The sequence below is a fragment of the Mustela erminea genome, chromosome 9 (genome assembly GCF_009829155.1).
Source record: "Mustela erminea isolate mMusErm1 chromosome 9, mMusErm1.Pri, whole genome shotgun sequence".
Classification (NCBI taxonomy): Eukaryota; Metazoa; Chordata; class Mammalia; order Carnivora; family Mustelidae; genus Mustela; species Mustela erminea.
This window is the reverse complement of record NC_045622.1, coordinates 41,352,413-41,375,924: the sequence shown is the minus strand read 5'-3', so window position 1 is coordinate 41,375,924 and position 23,512 is coordinate 41,352,413. Positions and strand designations below refer to the sequence as shown.

Below are 23,512 nucleotides of genomic sequence, written 5' to 3'. Positions count from 1 at the left end.
GAAGATTTCCACTAAGGGGTTTCTTTCTTAGGTCATTCGTGTTTGCTAAGAGAATTTCTTAAAGGATAAACCATGGCATGGTTAAGGAATCAGCTCATTTTCTATTTACCATATTAAGAATATGGGCAAGTTCATCTTAAATTTTAGTCTTAAAAATGTTTTACTCATTATTTCTTAGAATGATCCTTATCGGAATTCTTCTAAACAAACTCAGTTTTCAGAATCTTATGTATCAATTTTGTGGTCAGCTTACTTCCAAAATCTGCACACAGCACAAGTAGATGTATATTGTTTTAGGGGGAGGTCATGGTATATGTTTATGATTTTTTTTCTTTTTTATTATAGGAGAATTCCAGACTCCTTCAGGAACGTGCTGTGGCCTATGTTAATGCTGATTCTTCCATAGAAGGTGAATAACATTGGTCTCATAGGAAAAGATGTGATCATGGTAGCAGCGGTCATTTAGTTCATACATGATGCTCCCATAAGGAAGGCAAATCCAGTACATGGGGTTAGGGACTCTGCTGCTGGCTGGTCTGGCTGCGCACTTGCCTCACAGCAGCTGTGAGCCCAAGCATGCTAACTGGTGAAAGCAGCCTTCTCTGATTTGCCTCATCTGGCAGATTACCTTGTCTGTGGTAAGGATCGTAACTACCTAGTAAGTGAATAAATAAATCATAGAACTAAAAATTTCTAGTGAAATGAATAAGTAAATCACAGAACTACAGATTCCTATGGTTTTAGAATGGGGTAACAAAAAAAGTATAATTTAAATATAATCCTGTTTTTATCATATCATACATATAGATTTTAGAAAAAAAAATACTGATGTCCAAGTATTTTTTAAATTTTTTTTCAATTTAACAAATAGTTATTGAGCATTTCTCTCTGTAATGCACTTTCCAGTATTTCAAAGGGATCAGAGGTTAGTGAAGAACAGTCTTGCATGAAGGAGTTTGTGGCTCAACACGAATGATTAATTAGTCTAGCTTTCTAATATCTGCAGGTACAAGGAAAAGGCCATATAGACACCTGGGTGGCTCACTCCGTTAAACCACTGCCTTTGGCTCAGTGTCTGACTTTGGTCCAGGTGTCTCTCTCTCTTTCAAATAAATGAATAAAATTTTTAAAAGATCATATTAGTTTTAAAAAACTGCTATAATCAGACTGGTCTGGGTGTTCAGAAGAGAGAATTGAAGTAAGTTCAAGAAAGGCTTGAGTAATGGCACTTGACACTGGCCTTTAAGAATGGATTTGCTTTTGATAAGCAGAGATTGGAATGAAAGGACATTCTTGGGTCTGTTCCCAAGATCAAACAGTCCTTTGCCACTACCCTCCCAGCCACTCATCTTCCTGTTCTTGACCGTGTGCACCTTCCCAGCCCAGGCAGCTGCTGATCCCAGTACTCAGATGACTGCCAGCACCCTCTACCTGCTGAATTCTTACCCTTTCAGCCTCCCCTGAGCTGGAACTTTTCCAGGGAAGCCCTGTCTTCAGCACTCATCACTGTGGAGGCTACCCGACGATTTGCTTTACAAAAGACTTCTATTACTAGGCTGTATTCTTCAGGAGGAACAGACAGGATGTGGATGACTCGTGGCTTCCTAAAGTCTTGTTAAAGAAACACATGTTGCCCAGGTGCCGCCAGTGAATGAGTCAGTGAACGCAGGGTGGACTTTTAGAATCTTCCCTTTAGTGTAGGAGTAAATCTTCCATGTCAGCAGTAATTAAGACATTGCATTTTGCCAGAGGCATGTTGTCATGTCCATTTCTTCTTCGTCCACCTGTCCGAATTACATTGTCCCAGAAGGGAGCTCACGCAGTGCATTTCAGCCATCCTGCCTTGCTTCTCTTACGTTCCGGGGAAGGGCATCGCCTTCCTTGTGGCCCTGCCACTTCCTAGTTATGGTACCTTAGGTTGTGACTCACTTTCCGTGTCTCAGTTTTCTCACCTCTAGATAGAGTTACTGAGCTGCCCGGGTGGCTCAGTCAGTTGAGCGTCTGTCTTCGGCTGAGGTCATGATCTCAGGGTCCTGGGATTGAGCCCCAGGTCAGGCTTCCTGCTCACCGGGGAATCTGCTTCTCCCTCTCCCTCTGCTGCTCCCCCTGCTTGTGCTCTCTCTCTCTTGCTCACTCTCTCTCTCAAATAAATAAATAAAATATTTTTAAAAGAAGAAGAAAAACACTAAAAAAAATTTAAAATTTGAGTTACCGAGAGCACAGATCTCCAAAGCTATTATCAGGGCAAAAGCTGTTAATATTTGCAAAACTCCAAGACCTGTGCCTCTCACAGAATAAAAGTTCAAAAATTAATGTATTTGGCACTTTTATCTAACTTAGAAACACATAATCAGATGAAACACTCTTGCTACAAGAGAGTAAGAACTTAAACATGTATTTTTCAAAAGTAGAATAATGTCCTTATTGCTAGTTCTGTTTTTCAGATTTGATTTTTAATAGTTTTAAATCACTGGAATTTGCTGCTGATGTCACTCCCTGCCTTGCAATGCTGCATTGTCTCCCCATGATTTTCAGGATCAAGAGCATATGACACCATGGTACTCAATGACTAGGCCATTTATATCTTACTTTGCTTTATATTTAAATTTTTGTTAAATACTTATTTTTTAAATAAAAAGTGATACATTGGCTTTCTCATGGTAAAATGCAAAATTGATAAATAAAGCAAAAACCTTTACTAATATCACTTTCAAACTCCGCCCTCTCTCCAAAGGTGCTACTGTCCTAAATTTGGGATATTTCCATCACACTGACATTCACGTATAGAACTTAGCTCTATAAACCGTCAGTGGTGTTGAAGGTGCTGTCTTAAGTTCTTTACATGGAAACATTTATCCAATCTAATAATCCTGTAAGGTAGTACTTTATTATCTCTCTTGTATAGAAGAGAAAACCACCAATTCAGAGAGACTAAGTAACTTTCCCAAGGTCACAGAGCTAGTAAAGGATTGAGCTGAGACTCAAATCCAGCTGTTCAACTTTATCCTTCTAACTACTGTATTCTGCTGCCCCTCACTACCTTAGACAGGTTTTCATTACATATTACATACTACGTACTACATGCTATGTGGTTCTGTGTCTTCTCCTTTTCCATTCAACAGCATATTATGGAAAACTTCGCATGACAGTATATATAGATCTATCCCTTAAAAACAAAAACTTGTACAGTGTTTTCAACAGAGTAATTTATGTCTCAGTTCTCTAGCTGATGGTCAGATGGCTTCAATTTGCTGCAGTAAATATCTTGTTTATTTGCCTACCTTGCCTTTTTCTACATAAGTGGAGAGTAGAGAGCTACAGTATCGTGGCTGGATCATGCTACATGTGCATTACATGGTAATACTTGCTGCCAGACTTCCTCTCTGACTCTCTGGTTTGCACTCCTACTAGCTCTCAAAAATGGCAGTGGCTGGGGATGCCTGGGTGGCTCTGTCCATTGAGCATGTGCCTTCAGCTTGGGTCATGATCCCAGGGTCCTGGGATCGTGTCCATCAGGATCCTTGCTCAGCAGGGAGTCTGCTTCCCTCTCTGCTTGCCTTTCCCTGTGCTTGTGTTCTCTCTCTGTCTCTTTCTGACAAATAAATAAAATATTTTAAAAATGAAAAAATTAAAAAAAAATAAAAATGACAGTGGCTAAAATCTGTACATATGTATTCTTCCAGTTGGATTTTAGAACCAGCCTTTCAGGTTCTATGAACAGTTCCGCTGGGGTGTCTACTTACTATTAAAACCTCAACTTTTTCTGTCCGCAGACATGGATCTGAAGCTTTGAGATAAGAACTGGTGGCCATTCTCTGAGTACATCGTGTACATTTTTATTTCTGGGTATTTGTATGGGCTGATCCTTGATGAAGTTGTCTTAACCTCCCCTTCCCCAGGCCCCCAACCTGCTTTAGCGTCCCCTCCCTGTGCTCCCACAGCTTCTTGGGGGCACCTCTCCTGGCTGTTCACGTGATTCTCAAACTCATCAGTCAGAATTCCTGAGGAATGGGAACATTGTCTCTGTTCTTTATTAAGAAGTAGCTGGAGAGTATCTGCCTTACAAATACATTTTTTTAAAAGATTTTGTTTATTCTATTTGAGAGAAAGAGAGCGTGTGCGTGTGCACACATCTAAGCTGCGGGGAGAGGGAGAGAGAGAATCTCAAGCAGACTCCAAGCTGAGCATGCAGCCCGATGCGGGTATTGATTTCAGGACTCTGAGACCATGACCTGAGCCGAAATCAAGAGTCGGACGCTTTACTGACTGAGCCACCGAGGCACCCCCATAAATGTGTTTTTACAACAAATATTTATTGGGTATATGCTAAAGGCTAGGACTCTGTGCTAAGCCCTGGGAATAGGGCCACAATAAAAGAGAACACCTGCTCCCATGGAACTTCTAGTCTGGTGGGAAGATGGGAAAGAAAAAGGCAAATATTTAACATGTTTGAGAGATAACCAATGAGAAAAATAAGGCACCATCAGGAAAAAAAAGAAAAAAAAAGAGTGGCTAGGATAAAGAGAAGAAAGTGTGCTCCTCTAGGTAGGATGTTTGGGGGAAACTCTCAGAAAACATGTCAGTAGACTAGAGTCAAGCAGATCAGTGCAGAACACTGTTCCAGGCCGAGGGAACTGTATGTGCAAAGCCCCTGAGCAGCGGAGTAGGCAGAGTGGGGGGTGAAGATCTGGAGCGGTCGCGGGGGTTGTTTCATGCTTGGAAATGAGGGCTGTGATGAGCATGATACCTTTATTAAATAATAAGTTGGAGATTTTTTATTGGACTTAGGTTTTAAAAGGATCCTTTTGGCTAAAGAGTTAGGATTTATCTTTGAATGAAAGAATAAAGTAAATGAAATAAAAAAAACCTCTCTTTATCTTTAAGGGAACTATACTCTGAGAGTCGACTGTACCCCACTGATGTACAGCTTGGTATACAACCTAACAAAGGAGGTAAAAATAATTATGAATAATTTTAGAAAGTTTGAGTTCTACAAATGATGCTTTCTTGAGGTACTGATTATGTCCTTTCTCTTGCATAGCAAATATTACATCTACTAAACTCCAGAGAACATTACATCTAATAAACTGTTTATACATGTTACCCCATTTCTCCCAACTACCCTGAAGCAGCCTTGGGATAGCATTGTGTCTGCCATCCCCATTAGAAATTGAGAAAACTAAGATCAAAAACCATTAGCCCCCGAGTCACACAACTCGTGCAGTGGCTGATCACTTGGTCCTGTAATTTCACTCCTTAATTTTAAAACTGATTTATACTCCTTTGTGTGCTGATATCAATTAGCCCAGGCCTCAGGAAGAGTTAAAGTTTCAAGTGACTGAGAAGGAGTATGTGTGGAAACACCAACTGCTGACTCCAGGGTCCAGTAGGTTTGGGGCAGAGGCTAGGTGAGACCATGGACAATGTGCACCGTTCATGTAATTTAAGGTAAATGCTAAGGAAGCTCATCAGTTATACTCTTTTTCTGGCTGCTTTGGTGGCCCCCAGGGACAATCGCAAAAACACCACCCTCTAGGTCAGCTCTGAAATTACACGATGGTTGACAGTTTGGGGGTTGTTTTGTTCTATTTTGTTTGGGGAGAGTGATTAATAGCATTTTACATTTGAGTGATAAATGGAAAATTCAGTACTGTATTTCTACACGGTTCTGAATGTGCATTTTTTAGCATAAATGGAGCAGTGCTGTCCCTTATATCAAAATTTGGTGTCAACTTCTAAGCTTGACTTATTTATTTTGTTGACTTATTTATTCATATTTTACAAATTAAGAGGTTAATAACATAATTTCTGTTAACCTATGTTCTGATTCTCTCCTTGTGCTTATGCTCATTTATGTTCCCATAGACCTTTGCACCCAGCACATTGAATTCCACATTTTTTACTTGCAGTTCCCACTCTTACAGAGTATGTAATGTGTCTTATTGTGCGTCGTATCCCTGGCATTTGCACAAAGTCTTAAATGACATAGGTACTCTATAAGCTTTTAAAAATTGAATTTGTTGAAAAGTAGATCATAGGACTTTTATTAAATATAAAATAAAAAATTATATACCATATAATGTATAATAAATGACCTGTGAGTAGTTGATGGAACATTAATTAAAATTTAGTTTGTGAGTGTTTTCAGCATAACATCTTATACACTAGATTTCAAGAATTGGTCTAGAACTCCATAATAGGTCATATTTTTTTCCTTAGTTTTCTCATCTGTAAAACCAGAAAATGTATTTCAAGCCCAGTATTTAACAAAATTATAATAAATACTCAATTAATTAAATAAAAATTAATGCATTTGTTTTATTATGTTTTAATGACTTTAGCAACCTTACTGTCAAGAAGCAATATTAAAAGAAATACCTTCTTTTAATCACCTTGCTTCTTTTCATTTTCTTTTTTAGAAAAGAATCATGCATGTGTTTTTGAGAGCAGCCTCCCTCAATTCAGAAAAAGTAGACAAAAAAGTCTTACAATATGACCTTTCATTTGCATAAGTGGCTTGGTAATAATATGGCCTGCTTTTCCATATACTTCATGTATTTTTTATAATAGTCACATTTATATATAGTAACATGAACATTTTCCTCTATTGTCAGAAACTCATTATTGCAATTCTTCATGACAGCTAATGTGTAAATTGTGTATCATGCATTTTGCTAAATATAGTTTAGTTATTTATTCCCTGGTTAATGGACATTTAAATTTTAAAATATCTTATTTATAAGTATTTTCTTTTTTTTCACTTTTAATCTGTAGCTCCAAAGCCCCGATGAAGGCTTTGAAGGCAAATCTCTTTATGAGAGCTGGAATGGAAAAAGTCCTTCACCGGAGTTCAGTGGCATGCCGAGGTAAACAAATAAGACTTTCTTCTGGATAGAGTGTAGGACTGGTTCCCTTTCAAAGGGAAGGTGATGCTTTGGTTCACAAATAAAATATTGCCATGTGTTTTGAAGTTAAATCTGTAGGCCATCTAAAAATGGTTCTTTTTTGAGAAGGCAAAACATAGCATGCTCCATAAGTCCAAAGTTATAATTTGTAAAGAAGGTCCCCTAGCATTTCTGTACCTAAGTTACTCAATACATTTTCCTTTTTCTGAATATCATACAGTCAAAAAATATTTTGGTTTCTCTAAGAATAATACAGGCATCATTTCAGTATTGGGTGTGTCTTCACAGGCAAGGTTAAAGGAATAAATATCTTAGAGATATAGATTGATTATAGATAAGATTACCTATCAAGAGTATGAATAATTTAAAAAATTTAAAAAATTTTAAGGTAGGATTTACATCAGAATTATCTAAAAATAATTCTGCTTCTATTAACTTTATCGTGAACAACAAATACGGATGATAAAATAAGTTGAGGGAAAATATTTTCCAACTTAATGAATCTTTAAAAAAATTAACCTATGCAATTGTGATATTATGATTTATAACAGGAAGTATATATTCAATCTTTGGTCCCTTGAGTGGCACAGAGAGCTCCTAAAACCTTTAAAATGTTCTAAGTGATGAAAGAGACAAGGGTATCTCTCATTATGTTAGCAGGGTGACACTTGGACCCCACCTAAGGATGGGGGCTGATGGCCAAGAGAACCGACCATATAATTAGAGGGTTGGGACTTTCAGTCCCACCCCATAAGCAGAGGTTGGATCAGTCTGCTGTAGCCAATTATTCAATCAATTGTGTCTTTGTAATGAAGCCTGCATACAAACTCAAGAAGACAGGGTTCCGAGGGCTTCCACGTTGGGGGATACATGGAACTTAGAGCAGAGTGGGGCACCTGGGGAGGGTGTGGACAGCTGTGTGCTCTTTCCCCACACATTGCCCTCTGCACCTCCTCCTTCTGGCTGTTCCTGAGTTACATCCTTTTATAATAAACCGGTGATCTACCAAGTAAAATTGTTCTCTGGGTTCTGGAAACAGCTCTAGCAAATTAATTGAACCCAAGGAACAGAACTTGGGAATCTCCAATCTGCAGCGGGTCAGTCAGAAACACAGATGACAACCTGGATTTGTGGTTGGTTCTGAAATTGGTGGACAGGCAGTCCTGTAGGACTGAGCTCTTCACCTGTGGAATCTGTGCTACCTTCAGTGTCAGAATTGAGTTGAATTGGAGGACACCCAGCTGGTGTCCCAGAGCATTGCTTGTCTCTGGTATGGGAAACACCACACATCCCCCTCCACATGTTGGAACTGGGTCCAGGAACCCAAAAGAACAATGGTCACTACTACCCAAAATAGTCTTATTGAAGTAGATACTTTGTGATCAATTATTTCTCTCAATTTTTCCTCTCAATTATTTTTTGTTGTTGTTTGTCTGATATGATTTTTATAAAGAAAAATTATAAGAGCAAGAATGAAGTTTAATTAAGCTTTCATTTTAGTCACTGAAGAAACTACTCAGGTAATCTATTTTATCCCTAAAAGGATTAGCAAACTGGGATCTGGTAATGACTTTGAGGTGTTCTTCCAAAGACTTGGAATTGCTTCAGGCAGAGCACGGTACACTAAAAACTGGGTAAGTCTGTCAGTATGTTTTTGAAGATTGCTTATGAATATATTTTAGCTAAACAAATCATTCTGAATTTTAATAAAAGGCAACGTAAGCCTTTAAGAAATAGAGGAATTGAAGCAGAAGTGGTTGAGATGGGGCTACTGTCACACGGGGGAACGCCCGCATCCGGCGTCCTGAGCCTTAGAACTTACTTGCTTGTATTCCTTTAAATCTATTTTCTGTTTCACTAGGTGGCATTGCTTTCACCCAGTTACTAACACTAGAAATATTTGGATTTTTATCCCATTTGATCTCCAGTCAATAAACGTGAAAGTTATGCTCTAAGGCACAAGGAACAATGAACACATATATAGTTCATGATTTTTTCCCTACCATTGTTCATGCTGGTGGTAATGACAATTTTACAGTATTTATGTTTACCAAAGTAACATAAGAACATAGTTCATAAAAGCTCGTAACAGTTCTGTAAGTGTGTATGATGAAAAACACTGGTCCTTTATTCTACTTGTGGGCTTGTCCCACCTCTGATTCTGTTCAACACATTCACATTTAATTCAGTTTTTTCATTGGTTTCATTTTTCATTGCTTACACATACTGTGTTCCTGATGCCATTTATTTCTTTTTCAGTTTGACATATCTTCCATTTACTTCTCATTAGGGAAGATAGGCATTTTTGCGCTTCTATATCAACTTTTCTCCCAGCTCTCAAATATTTTCCCTCATTGCATTTTCTCAATATACTGTTGGACCATACTTGTGGATTAGAGTATCTTTTTTTTCCCCTCCATGTGTCCATAACTAACTCACCACAAACTTTTTAGTATATTCCAACATATCGGTGATCTGGCAGATTTCTTTTTCCCTCTTGGGTTCTTCTTCTCCTGCTCATCTGGGTTCTCTGGTGGTTCTCTTTCCCTGTGACACAGCTCTTGCCTGTGAAATTTTCTTTGACTGAAAAGTCTGAGAGTACCTTCAGTTCTCTCCTCTTCTGCATCCTCTCTTTCCTGGATATTTTATCTTTCTTTTCTGGTTTACTCTTTAGTATGTTTGGAACACATCCTTCAGGAACTTCTTGAAAAGGAGACTTTTTTAAAAGGAAGATTCTGGTATCTTTCATGTGGTCCTCGTTGTATGTGTGTGCCTTGGTTACACTGTTTTTCCTTACACTGGGCTAGGCACAGAGTGGGTCTTTTGGTCTGAAAACCCACATCCTGCAGTTGGAGGGAATGTTTTTCCCTTTGATCACTTCTTCCGTCTTTTGACTTTTTTGAACTATTACTAGTTGTTTAACATCTGGGGATTATTTTCTGATGTGCTTATTTTTTATCTTTTGTTTCTTATCTGTGTTTTTTTTGTTTTTTGTTTGTTTTTTTACTATCAGAAATATTTTGGGGCACCTGGGTGGCTCAGTGGGTTAAAGCCTCTGCCTTTGGCTCAGGTTATGATCTCAGGGTCCTGAGATCGAGACCTGCATCGGGCTCTCTGCTCAGCAGGGAGCCTGCTTCCCTTCCTTTCTTTCTGCCTGCCTCTCTGCCTACTTGTGACCTCTGCCCATCAAATAAATAAATAAAATCTTAAAAAAAAATTTTTTTCTCAACTCTGTCATTCTTTTTTATTGAAATCTTTATATTATTATTATTATTATTATTATTATTATTATTATTATTACTGTAAGTTTCCTTCCACTCCTTGCAGTACCTCCTTACTCTTAAGTTGATTTTATTTTAGTTTGTGTTTTTGGTTTATATCTTTCAAGTCCAAGGCTGTTTTCAAGTGCCTGGTCATCTTTGGCCACCTGTCTTATTTAGGAATTAGTCCGTGAGAAGCTGACTGAAGCCATGTATGCAAGGGTGGCAGCTGTCAAATGGGAAGCTTCAGAGAAGAGTGATCAAGAATGCCTGGGGAGGCAACAACTATAGGTCTATAGAATCTATCGATCTTTTCTCTTGGACTAGTTATTCTCTCCAGACAGGAAATCTTTAATCCTGCCACTGGGGTAGGAAGTTAGGCAGGGTTAGATGGGTTTGGGTTGAGGCTAGATGTTAATATTAACTATGTTTTACTCATGAGAATACTAAAGAAAAACTAATAATCTTTGGGTTAATAACCAGTTAAAGTTATTTGGTAATAGGTCCTACGGGCTGGATTCAAACTCCAGCTGTCTAATTTTAGAATCCTAGCCTCTTCAACACACTGCTAAATAAAGTGTTCTTTTATGTCAATTTAAAAAAAGATTTTTTTTAAAAAAAGATTTTTATTTATTTATTTGATAGAGAGAGATCACAAGTAGGCAGAGAGGCAGGCAGAGAGAGAGGGGGAAGCAGGCTCCCCGCTGAGCAGAGAGCCCGATGTGGGGCTTGATCCCAGGACCCTGAGATCATGACCTGAGCTGAAGGCAGAGGCTTAAACCACTGAGCCACCCAGGCGCCCCTAAAAAAAGATTTTTTTAAAAAAATTTTAAATTAATTTTTTTTAATTAAATTTAATTTTTTAAATTTTTAAAATTAAAAAAAAACCCACAACTAAATAAGACAAAAGACATAAATCAGCAATTCAAAGTTTGAAAAGTCCTTGCCTCAGGCCTTTTGTTTATGTTCTTGGTGTCTGATATATATCTGAGCATTCCTTCTCTCTCCTTCGGGAGATTCTGGATCCACTACATTTCTCCTCACTGGGGGGACTCTTCACTTCCACAGGCTACTTGTCAGAAAATCATCCATTCGTGGAATTTCAGTCATTAGCATTTTGCAGCTCTAACATATATAATGCTGTATAATGCTCATATACCATCGCCTCTAGCAATTCCCTATCTTCTTAAATTATTTAGACTGAAATGCAACATTATCTTGTCTTTGTTTCAGAAATGTTTTCACATCTCCTATATCCTTGAAGACAAGACCATTTGGTCTTTCCAGATAATTTTATTCTATTATTTATGTTGTATACATATATTTTTTAATTACACATCTGGGATATATTTTCATATTAAAATATAAATTATACATAATATATATATATTTTATATATATATATTTTATATATATATATATACATATATAATATGACCCTTTAGTAAGTGTATTATTAAGGTTCTTAAATACATTTCTTTATTCATTACTGGCCAAAACAGTTTTACTAATATTAATAGTAAATATGGTACTATGCATTTATTATAAGCTATTTTTTAAGAGATATAGTTTGGTTTTTATGTTCTTTTGTGTGGCTCATTTTCCTTTTCTTTTTTAGGCAACAAGCAAATTCAGGAGCTATCCATTGTATCACAGTGTCTATGAAACATATGAGTTGGTGGAAAAATTTTATGATCCAACTTTTAAGTACCACCTCGCTGTGGCACAGGTTCGAGGAGGGATGGTATTTGAACTAGCCAATTCCATAGTGCTCCCATTTGACTGTCGAGATTATGCTATTGTTTTGAGAAAGTATGCTGACAAGATCTACAATATTTCAATGAAACATCCACAAGAAATGAACACATACCGTGTGTCATTTGGTAAGCTATACCTCCTCCCTCAAAACATCTCTGTCTTTCAATTAATCTTTAAAATGTAGTGACCGACCTTAGTCCACGTGTTACTTATTGCCAGTCTGTGAGATCAGATACATTGTTTACATCTGTAAATGTATTTGCCATTTCACTGATGCCCCTCTTGTAATATATAAATATAAGAACCTTGTAAAGTACAGAAGAGAACAAACTGCTTCCCATACTGTCCCCTTTGCATAAGCCATAGGACAATGCCCCTAAGCCCCGATTTCTATTTCAGATGCACTTTTCTCTGCCGTGAAGAACTTTACAGAAATTGCTTCTAAGTTCAATGAGAGACTTCAAGACTTGGACAAAAACAAGTATGTTCCACATTTTTAACTTAGAACAGATACAATGAGAAAGAGATACTAATTGACATCTTTGTTGCTGAAATATCTTTGGGAAGTGTTTTGTTCCTTTCTGTCTCTCCACCTTAAGGCATCCTGTACAGGGCTGCCATATCTCAGCAAGATCCAACTCTAACTTTCTTTCTTTTTTTTTTTTTTTTTTAAGATTTTGTTTATTTATTTGACAGAGATCACAAGTAGGCAGAGAGGCAGGCAGAGAGAGAGGGGGAAGCAGACTCCCAGCTGGGCAGGGAGCCAGATGCGGGGCTCGATCCCAGGACCCTGAAATCATGACCTGAGCCGAAGGTAAAGGCTTTAACCCACGGAGCCACCCAGGCTCCCCCATCTCTAACTTTCTGAGTGGCAGCCGTGTGCTGAGAAATTCCAGCAGCTCCTTAATAACCAGCTGTTTAGTTACAAAATTCCCACCTTAGCATTGAAGGTCCTCCACTGTGTGACCCCAGCTTTTTCTAGCCTCATCTCATGTTCTTTCAGTGTCTGTCCATCATACTTCAACCAACTTCTCTTATTTCCAGAACATACTTTCTTTTCTTCTTCTTCTTAATGTCATTACCTCCAGAGTTCCTCATTTCCACTTCTACCTGGTAAAATTCTTTCTCTAGAACAAGTATTGAGAAGTCAGTTTTCTTCCAATATTAAGCATTTAGCATTAATTCTGTGTGAAATCACCAAAATAAATATAATTGGAATAGAACTTTCAGATGGGAGAAAAATAATGAGACAATATTAAGGAAATTTTTTTAAAGTAGAATTTTGAGAGTAAACATTGACTGTGTATTAAGCCTATTATGATGACACAAATATGAAGTCCTTGGGGACTGATGCAAAAATACATTGAAAGATAAGAGCAATCAGTCCAGAAATAGATGAGTGACATATAATAATGCATTTGGGTAAGAAATAGGTATTTTGTAATGAAGGACATACCAACAATTAATGGAGGAAGAAAAATATATTCAACAGTAATGTTGTTTAAGCTCTCAGCAACTGATAAAAAAAAGGGAGTTCTAAATTTCACTTCACATTGCATGCAAACATAAGCAATGGTTGTAGAAAAATTCTTTATTAAAAGTTGAAATTTCCTGGAAGTGAAATTCTAAGTTTAGAAGCAACAGGGAAATGAAAAGGCAATCAGGTTTGAAAACACTGAAATGGTTCAGAATATGAAAGTTAATCATCAAAAGCAAAGATAGAAGGCTGGGAAACCTCTTTTCCAGCAAATATGGAAAGGGAGTAATATGAACATCATAAAAAATATTTTTTGAAAATTGGTTAAGAAAATACAAAAGAGGGGCACCAGGGTGGCTTAGTGGGTTAAGACTCTGTCTTCAGCTCCGGTCATGATTTCAGGGTCCTGGGATTGTGCCTGGCATTGGGCTCTCTGCTCAGTGGGAAGCCTGCTTCCCTCTCTCTGCCTGCCTCTCTGCCTACTTGTGCTCTCTGTCTGTCAAATAGATAAATAAATAAAATATTTTTTTAAAAAAAGAAACTACAAAAGAACAAAGTTGAAAATGTTGGCAATGGACAAGTCAACTCAAAAAGAAGACACTGCCTATACAGACAGACACACACAAAAAAAACATTCAAATTCCCTACTGATTAAAAAATACAAGTAAAAAAAAAGTTATACCATTTTCAAAATAACTATTTTTGTTTCAGCTTAATAATGATTTAAAACCTGGTTGAACCCATTGCACCAGATGGTGTCCTGGAGCAGATTCTCTTGCTCTTTTCTGGTAGTGTTGTGAATTGTTTTAAAAACCTTTTGGAAAAAATAAATAAATAAAAACAAAAAATAAAAACCTTTTTGAAAAAAAAAAAACCTTTTTGAAAAGCATAAATACATACTGTTAAAGTTTCAAGAGCTATTTACAGAGTTCTTAGACTTTGCCATTATATTTCCATTTCTCAGAACTTTTCTTCAGGAAAGAATTTCAAGTTTGGAAAGGAAAAAGAGTTTCTCAGAGAAAGATACAAATTATAACACCAAACAATTCAAGGGACTCCTGGGTGGCTCACTTGGTTAAACATATGACTCTTGACTTCAGCTCAGGTCATGATCTCAGGGTCGTGAGATGGAACCCCAAGTCAGGCTCCATGTTAGGCATGGAACCTGCTTAAGATTCTCTCTCTCCTACTCCCTCTGCCTCTCCCCTGCCCCTCTCCCAGATCATGCTCTTTCTATAAACAAACAAACAAACAAATAAATAAATAAAGATGCCTGGGTGGCTCAGTCAGTTAAATATCTGCCTTTGGCTCAGGTCATTATCTCAGGGTCCTGGGTTCAAGCCCCATGTGGGGCTCCCTGCTAAGAGGGGAGCCTGTTTCTCCTCCTCCCTCTGCCTCTCCTTCTGCTTATGTGCTTTTTCTGTGTCAAATAAATAAATAAAATCTTTAAAAATAAAAAAATAATAATAATAAATAGGAACAGTTTATTAAAAAATATATCAAATAATTTAAAGCAATCAATACCTAAGAGGAGAGAAATTACTAAAAAATTAAATGTCCACTAATTTGAACATTTCATAAGCATTGAAAGAGTTGACTATAAAGGAAATATAAGATATTTACTATAAAATGTGAAGTAAACCAAAAATATTTAAGATTGTGAACACTTTGATTATATTTTAATTGAACAAATATAGAGAAAAATTCAAAGTAGACCAATTAGTATAATAACTATGTCATCCTGGAGTGAACATGGGATTTTTTTTCCTTGCACTTTACAGTTCTTTTCAAATTTTTGTGTGGGTTAAAAAAATATCAACAATAAGCAATAAATCTTAAGGAGATTCCAAACACCATAAATTCTATGAAGTTGATTTTCTGTCTTTAAAAACTATGATCTTTCCTCCCTCTGGCAAAGTGCCTTATAGGAATGGATTATGATACACTAGGACATTTGGCTTTAATAATAAAATAATAATAAAACATTGGCTATCATTTGGTAAATATGCATAATTTTCCAGGAACCCTACTAACCATTAATAGACTGTCCCATTCAATATCGAATGACTGCTTTGAGTATATTATTAGGATTCCTAAGATAAAAAAAAATCTTGCTTATATTTAAAAACTATTGCCAATTAATTATTATTTCAAAATAAATAAAAATTACTGTTGTCCTTTTCAACCACTATAACTTCATGTGGTTTTATAAGCCTCAGCAGAATAGTATTCTATAAGGTTTTAAAAAGGTAACTGTTACACTATTGTTTTAATTTGCATATCATAGAGATTTAAGACATATTATATTTAATATTGTTGTGAATTTTCAGTTTGCAGTGTGGTGCATGTTTTCTCAAGAAGTGACAACTGTATTTGTTTTGTTGTTTAGCCCAATATTATTGAGAATTATGAATGATCAACTGATGTTTTTGGAACGAGCATTTATTGATCCTTTAGGATTACCAGACAGGCCTTTCTATAGGTAAGGATACAAATATGACATTTGATTATATTATTTTTTTTCTTATTTTTTGTACTGTGGAAAAAATATAGTTGATTTCTTGTAAGCAAATAGAAATTTTCGAAATATATGTAGGAAATGATATATTATTCATATAATGTAATGTGATTGCTGCATACTTTTTTAATATATTGTTTACTTCTGATTATAAAAGAACATATGTTCATTGTAGGAAACTTAGAAGATCAACAAAGTCACAAGTAGAAAATAAAAAAAAAACAGTTCTGTCAGTTAGTTATAAAATCATATTTATATTTGGTTTATATAGCTTTAGCCCCCTCTCATTTTAAATATATTTGTCTTTATGTATGTATACACATAAGACATAATAAGTATATGTAAAATGTATAAAATGTGTATTTACATACTCATTCTCCTAATATGCAGATTTTTTTTCTAATTTTTGACAATTCTAAATATTTCTGATAAACATCAGTGATGAACATTAGATCGATCTTGCTAAGAATTGGAGAATAGATTCGATCAGTGACTAGTGAGCAATGGCCCTGTCTTTTTGTTTATGAATTATCAAAGGATCAGAATTAGGAGTAAGGGAATCACCAGACATAGTGACTGTCTCCCAGTGGCAGCACAAGTGTGCTTCTTTCCTTCTTCACCTCTTTGCTTGGGAACTTACCCTTCCCTTCGTGTGCTTTGACATGACTGACATATGTCTTTCAATAAAATATCACCTTCTACCCAGATCGTGTTACACTTTCAAAGCTGTTTTTCATGATTATTCATGCTTTAAGCTAGGCATTCTCACATGTTAGTGTGTCTCCTTTTTTAAAGAGAAAAAAAACACAGTAGTAGGTAGGCAGGTCACAAATAGGACTTTGATCACCGCTGGGCTACATTTCCGGGGGTGATGTGGGACAGTGAAAAGTCAGTACTTACTTGCAATGTAGATTGAGACTAATCACTTCATCTCTCAGATCTCAGTTTCCTCCTCTTTGAAATGCTAGTATCAACTTTGTAGAGGTTTTTTTTTTTAAGATTTATTTATGTATTTTAGAGAGAGAGAGAGGATACACGTGCATGTGCAAGTGGGGAGGGACAGAAGGAGAGAGAGAGAGAGAGGCAGAGAAGCAGACGCCCCACTGAGCGGGGAGCCTGATGAGGGACTGGACCCCAAGACCCTGAGATCATGACTTGAGCTGAAACCAAGAGTCAGAGGCTTAACCGACTCAGCCACCCAGGAACCCCTCTAACATTTATTTTTAAGGAATAGAAAAGTTATAGGCAAATCATTTAATCACAAGCACAATCTATAGTAGATGACAAGCTATTGAGACTATTAATGCTATTTTTGTTGCTCTGAACGATGTGAAGTCCTCTGTTTAAAGTCAAAACATATACTTCCTAGACTGGACTTTGGAGATGATTAAACTTGGCAGTTTAGCTGACAAGTGACTTGTTCAAATCGTGAGATTAGAATTCTGCAGTCCAGGATTTGTAGAGCGCTCCTGTTTTTCTCTTGTGTGTATCGTTTGGACAGCAACTGTCCGAAAACAGCCAACTGTTTTTATCAACAGGCACGTCATCTATGCTCCCAGCAGCCACAACAAGTATGCAGGGGAGTCATTCCCAGGGATTTATGATGCTCTGTTTGATATTGAAAACAGAGTGGATCCGTCCAAGGCCTGGGGAGAGGTGAAGAGGCAGATCTCCATCGCAGCCTTTACGGTGCAGGCTGCAGCCGGGACTCTGAGGGAAGTGGCCTGAGGTGGTTCTTCAGAGAACCCGTACTGACTAGGTGTGGTCTGTCGCTCAGAAAGAATCATAAAAGGCATATTCTAAAAAATAAACTAAAAAATAAAGTTAACACACACACACACACACACACACACACATACTAGCATTCTTTCTTCTCCTTATGAATCAAAAATGAAAGATGGACAATTTTTATTCTATAATTATAGAAGGATATTCTGAATTTGAACTAAGAGTTAAAATTAAGGCAAACACCTGCTGTATTAAAACTCTTGTGTGGCAGTAGAGGGAATCGAGGCTAATTCTGCACTGGCATTGGCCCTATTGGTCACCCAGGGCTGAGAGATCACTATCTTAACCAACTAGTTGAGCTACACTAGTCTAATCACACTGCTGGTAAACATAGTCACTCTGTGCTATAAAGGATAATTACTTTTCTTAAAATATCAAATATTTTATTTCTACCAAAGGGTATATGTAATGTATGTACAGTAAAAAATAATAAAGAAATGAAGATTTGTAGATCTGCCTCCCACAAATAACCAGATTAAGGGAAGGAATGTTACCCATATCTCTGAATGTCCCATCTCCCACTGACGAGTGTGCCTTCCTCTTCTGCCAGAGATACTCACTTTCTTGAATCTTACATGAACCTTTTCTGTTATTTATCATTATTCCACACGTGGCTATATTCTTTATGTGTGTGGGGGTGTTGTTTGGTTTTTAAACTGTAAATAAAATCATACTGTGTATCTATCTTCTAACACTTGATTTTTTCACTCACCTTTGAAGGTGCTTAGGGCTGGAGTTCAGGTCACTGATGTGGAGCAATTCATTTGCATGAACATAACATTTATCAGTCAGGGTCCAGTTAAGACAGAGAAACCATATGGCAACATAAGCAGGGCAAGTTAATATAGAGAATGATTAGTCATAGTAGCATTGCAGTAATGAGATACTATCTAGTTAAAGGTAACAAGAACCTTTATAGCAGGTCCAGGGAGCAGTCACCATCCCTAGGAGTGAGATGAAGTGGCCAGTGAAGGATTTTCCCTGCACCACGGGCCTTACTAAACAGCAGAGAAGGCACCATGGTGCTTTGCTAGCAAAGTGCAAAAAAACTCCCCAGAACCCTGGACTCTAGGCCACCGTGGGAAGCTGATTCAGAGGAATTGCCTTGCCTCTAGAGGCTCTCTACCACCAAACCAACCAACGGCAGTGTTAGAAATAGCTCCCGGCTACTGAGTTCTGGCCACCATGAACTACAAGAAGCAAGCGCTATCCCAGCAGCCTGCACTGCAAGACAGGGGCACTGCAGGATGGGGCCCCTGCAGGATGGGGGCACTGCAGGACACGGGCACTGGAGGACATGGGCACTGCCGGATGGAGGCACTGCAAAACGAGGACCCTGCGGGATGGGGGCACTGGAGGATGGGGACACTGCAGGCAGTAATGAAAACAGTGAAATTGTGTGTCTAAATAAAAAATAAAAAAGACAAAAAATACAAACATATTTAATAATATTTTGACACTCTATCCTGGACAGCCAATCCTGAGAAACATAGGAGTAATGTGACTCAGACCACATAATCTTTTGTTTTAAAAAAAATTCTACTATTTTCTATTGTATTTTCAAAATAGTTTGGAGAAATAAGCTCTTATTAAACAACCAAACATTAATTTTCTCACTAATAAATTCAAATCCTTTTTGGGGGTCAAGTTTTCATGCCAAATAAAAATTAACTGCAGCATTATCAGTCCCATTAGATATCTAGGAGAAAACAGTGAAGGTTATCCTACAAGAATTCAGTAAGAATAGAATGATCTAGATCAACATTATTTGTTAAACTGGGGCTATTTGTGCACTAGCCTCAAACACTGCCAACTGTCCTCAGACTCCAGCCATAGTTCCAGCTCCCAACAGCTTCTCAGTCATCTCCAGGTGTCCTGTCAGCCCTCAGCTTAGGGCAGAGGGATCTCAAACTCGGGACAGGAGGTGTAGCAGGACAGTCCTTGAAGCATCCGCACCAAAACCAAGATCAGAAGAATTTGCTGTAATGCTTTTGGAACCAGAAGCCAAGGAAGGCCCCGCTGGGTCTTTTAGCCCTGGCACCTCCTTTCTGCAGCAGCCAGGAAAGGAATCTGGAATCTCACCTGCTGTGTTATCAGGTGTGTATGTGTGTGTGTAGTGGGGGGGATGAGGGGCCAAGCTGGGGACTACAGATTGGAACGTCCTTCCTCTGCACTATTCCCACCGCACTCAGGGCTCTGGTTCTTTTTCTATTTTTGTCTTAAATGTCAGAGAGAGAGAGCACAAGCAGGAGAGGGGCAGAGGGAGAAGCAGGCTTCCTGCTGAGCAAGAAGCCTTGGGCAGAACTAGATCCCAGGACTCTGGGGTCATGACCAGAGCCCAAAGCAGACATTTAACCAGCTGAGCCACCCAGGCACCCGGTTTCCTTCTCTAAATGTGTTTGCAGTCCTCCTCACCTACCCAGGTTCTTATGCCCTCCCTAACTGCTGGGTGGTTCTGCAGCACTTGTTTTAGCCCATTCTCTAGGCCCCTATTTGTTCTCAGCGCATCAAGAGGCAATTTGCAACTTTCAATAGCTGAATAACTAAATAACTTGAAAAGTCTACAATGTAGAGAATAATTTTAAAAAAATTTAAAATAATTTTAAAATAAAACACTATAATAATTAACACATTATACAAAGGAAGATATTGATAAATTTAAGTTTAGTGCATGATATCTTGTGGATGTGTGTTTTAATTAAGTGATTTGTTAATACTCTAAAAACACATGGCAGCCAAAATTACAAAGCAATGCATACTCCAAAGGATATAAGATTAAAAATAACAATACACTGATATGATTCAAGCTCCAGCTGGGTGATTTAAGAAACCAGAATTTCAATCACATTATTTGCATTACAATATTATGAAGATGACACAAGAAATGTTTACTAAAGTGATGCAATTATTCAGTCACAGATTGTATCAAGACATTCTTTTGGTAGATGATTCAACATAGTAAGTGTTGATTGAAGCACTTTCCCTTATTTATTTTTTGTTGTTGTTCATTTTATTAAAAGAGAGAGAGACTGCTTGTGAGTACAAGCAGGGGGGAGGGACAGCTATGTCACATGTATTTGTATCTATATTTTGTGTACTCTAGTTAATGGAAATGCAGTAGCAAACAAGACAAACAGTATCCCTTCATTATACAACCAGAAATCTAATTCAGAGAAGGCATATAGTGCACATTAAATAAGTAAAATATATGATGTATTAGAGTCTGATAGGAAAGGAGGAGCAGGGAGTGGGCATGAGAACAGAGGATGCCCCAGATCTCAGAAGCAGGGGTAAATAATGGATTGCAGTCCAGCCCATATCGCTCCAAACCCACCTCCTGAGCACCAGTGGGACTACTTTCCAAATATGAGTTGGAAGAGAGGAGTCAGGAATTCACTTGTCAGGAAGGCTCTTGGTGTGCACTTCATCAGGAACTCATTACGTGGGTGAAATTGGTTGGATAAAAGAATTTTGATCCTGGTACAGAGAAGGAGCAGGGAGGGAGAAATAAAGTTCTGAGAGCTCTGGGAATTGACAAGGTTAAGCCCTAGGTGTAACAGATTGACCTGTGGTGAGACAGAGAATCAGCGAGGTTCAGTAGAAGAGATAAAAATAGGGTTATGTAGTGAAAAGAAGGGCCATCTGTACCCTAATGTTTATAGCAGCAATGGCCACGGTCGCCAAACTATGGAAAGAACCAAGATGCCCTTCAACGGACGAATGGATAAGGAAGATGTGGTCCATATACACTATGGAGTATTATGCCTCCATCAGAAAGGACGAATACCCAACTTTTGTAGCAACATGGACCGGACTGGAAGAGATTATGCTGAGTGAAGTAAGTCAAGCAGAGAGAGTCAATTATCATATGGTTTCACTTATTTGTGGAGCATAACAAATAGCATGGAGGACATGGGGAGATAGAGAGGAGAAGGGAGCTGGGGGAAATTGGAAGGGGAGGTGAACCATGAGAGACTATGGACTCTGAAAAACAATCTGAGGGTTTTGAAGGGGTGGGGGGTTGGAGGTCGGGGTACCAGGTGGTGGGTATTATAGAGGGCATGGATTGCATGGAGCACTGGGTGTGGTGCAAAAATAATGAATACTGTTATGCTGAAAATAAATAAAAAATAAATTTTTAAAAAATAGGGTTATATTCTGAGTAACCCAATGTCCTGGCAGGATTATGTGAATTTAAGGAGAGAAACAATCAGAGCTGGGTTTAGAAGATGCCTCCATGTCTCCATGAGGAACAGCATCGTACAGAGAGACCTGAAAGGGAGGACATGGGGATTTGTCAGTAACTCCAGGAAAATACAGCCAGAATGGGTCGTGAGAGAGAACTCTTAAGAAAAAAAGTGCCATAAGCCAGGTAAGGAACTCCTCCAGCCAAAAATGAGGACTGGTGTATCAACGCACTGGACATTCAGCTGCATGGAAATTCTTACTCTCAGCTCAAATCTGTATTCTCTTAAACTTACATCATTTGTTTCCAAAAATATATTTCCATCCCTACACCTGCTTTATTAGGAGAGAGACTCTAGATACATGATTACTTTTTGTTGGGATCGTATGGGTACTCATTCCCCTTTTGCTCATTATTATAATTATTTTCAGAAATAAGTGCTTTATTTGACCACAAAAACCTTTCAGAACTGAGTATTTCCTTGTAGTATTATTTGCAAGATAAAGAGTGAATTGTAGTGGAAAACTGAAATGTGATTCAGTCTCCCAGTGAGTCCATTGCTTAATAGATAAAAAGAATGACATTTTTAAAAAAGCAAAAATTGGGGGCACCTGGGTGGCTCAGTGGGTTAAAACCTCTGCCTTTGGCTCAGGTCATGATCCCAGCTTCCTGGGATCAAGCCCCATATCGGGCTTTCCGCTCATCAGGGAGCCTGTTTCCCTTCCTGTCTTTCTGCCTACTAGTGATCTCTGTCTAATAAATAAATAAAAATCTTAAAAAAAAAAAAAAGCAAAAATGGAAGTGACTGGAGCTACGGTCAGATGTAAGCTAAGTCATTTGCTGTTATATAAAAAGTATACATTTATTCAGAATATTCAACTGTTAGTAGCTAGGAATAGATTTCAGGTGATAAATATTTTACCAGGGCTGGTTCTTTTTTGTATTACCAGTTTTTAATAAGGGCATATGTTATTCATAAAATAGAAAATGTGAATAAATATGTACATATTATCAACAGAATCATTTCTGTAAAACCAGCCAAAATAATTTTTTACAGTATTTTTTGTTTGTTTTAGGTTTTTTTGTTTTGTTTTTGTTTTGTTTTTGCAGAATCACATTATGAAGAGCTATTGTTAATCTGAGGGCTCCCATTTTTAACTGTCAAAAATAATGCTATTATAAATATTTGAGTTCAGGTCTTTGTACAGACATTATTTTAGTTCTCTTGGGTACACCTAGGAGTGGAGTTTCTGGGTTCTCTGGTCAATTAATGTTAATATTTTAAGAAAGTGCAGAATGCCTTTGCCAAGGGTGCTGCATCAGAGCCATCCTGACCCCCTTCCAAGGCACTGGGGCTGCAGGGACAGAAGGACCTGCATTTCCCACCACTCCCTTCTCCCACCACATGTCACAGAAAGCCACAGCAGCAAGTCTGCAACCTGAACTTCCATCCACATGCTTTCCAGAGTACAACTTAAAAGCATCATTGTTCACAAACAGTGGCCTAAGGCAGAGGTTCTCAGAGGATGGTCCAGGCATTAGGACCAGCACCAGCGTCTTAGAGCTTCTTAGATGGGCAAACCCTCCAGCTGTACCCCAGAGCTACTGATCAAGGATCTC

The 23,512-nt window shown here is 37.9% G+C and overlaps 1 protein-coding gene across 3 annotated transcripts in view; it reads left to right on the top strand.

Annotated features, from left to right (window-relative positions):
• Positions 1–18,390, top strand: part of FOLH1B (folate hydrolase 1B) — a 58,878-nt gene extending 40,488 nt beyond the window's left edge. The window contains exons 12-19 of one of the 3 annotated variants that reach the window (XM_032358132.1): positions 346–409; positions 4,885–4,952; positions 6,775–6,866; positions 8,449–8,539; positions 11,784–12,048; positions 12,323–12,404; positions 15,790–15,882; positions 17,457–18,390. In XM_032358132.1, coding sequence (XP_032214023.1) covers positions 346–409; positions 4,885–4,952; positions 6,775–6,866; positions 8,449–8,539; positions 11,784–12,048; positions 12,323–12,404; positions 15,790–15,882; positions 17,457–17,646 — 945 coding nt within the window. In that variant the 3' untranslated portion in view covers positions 17,647–18,390. Of the gene's footprint in view, positions 1–345; positions 410–4,884; positions 4,953–6,774; positions 6,867–8,448; positions 8,540–11,783; positions 12,049–12,322; positions 12,405–15,730; positions 15,883–17,456 lie in introns of those variants that run through there. The other 2 variants (XM_032358134.1, XM_032358133.1) reach the window with 2 other exon arrangements.
• The last annotated feature ends 5,122 nt before the right edge of the window (positions 18,391–23,512 follow it).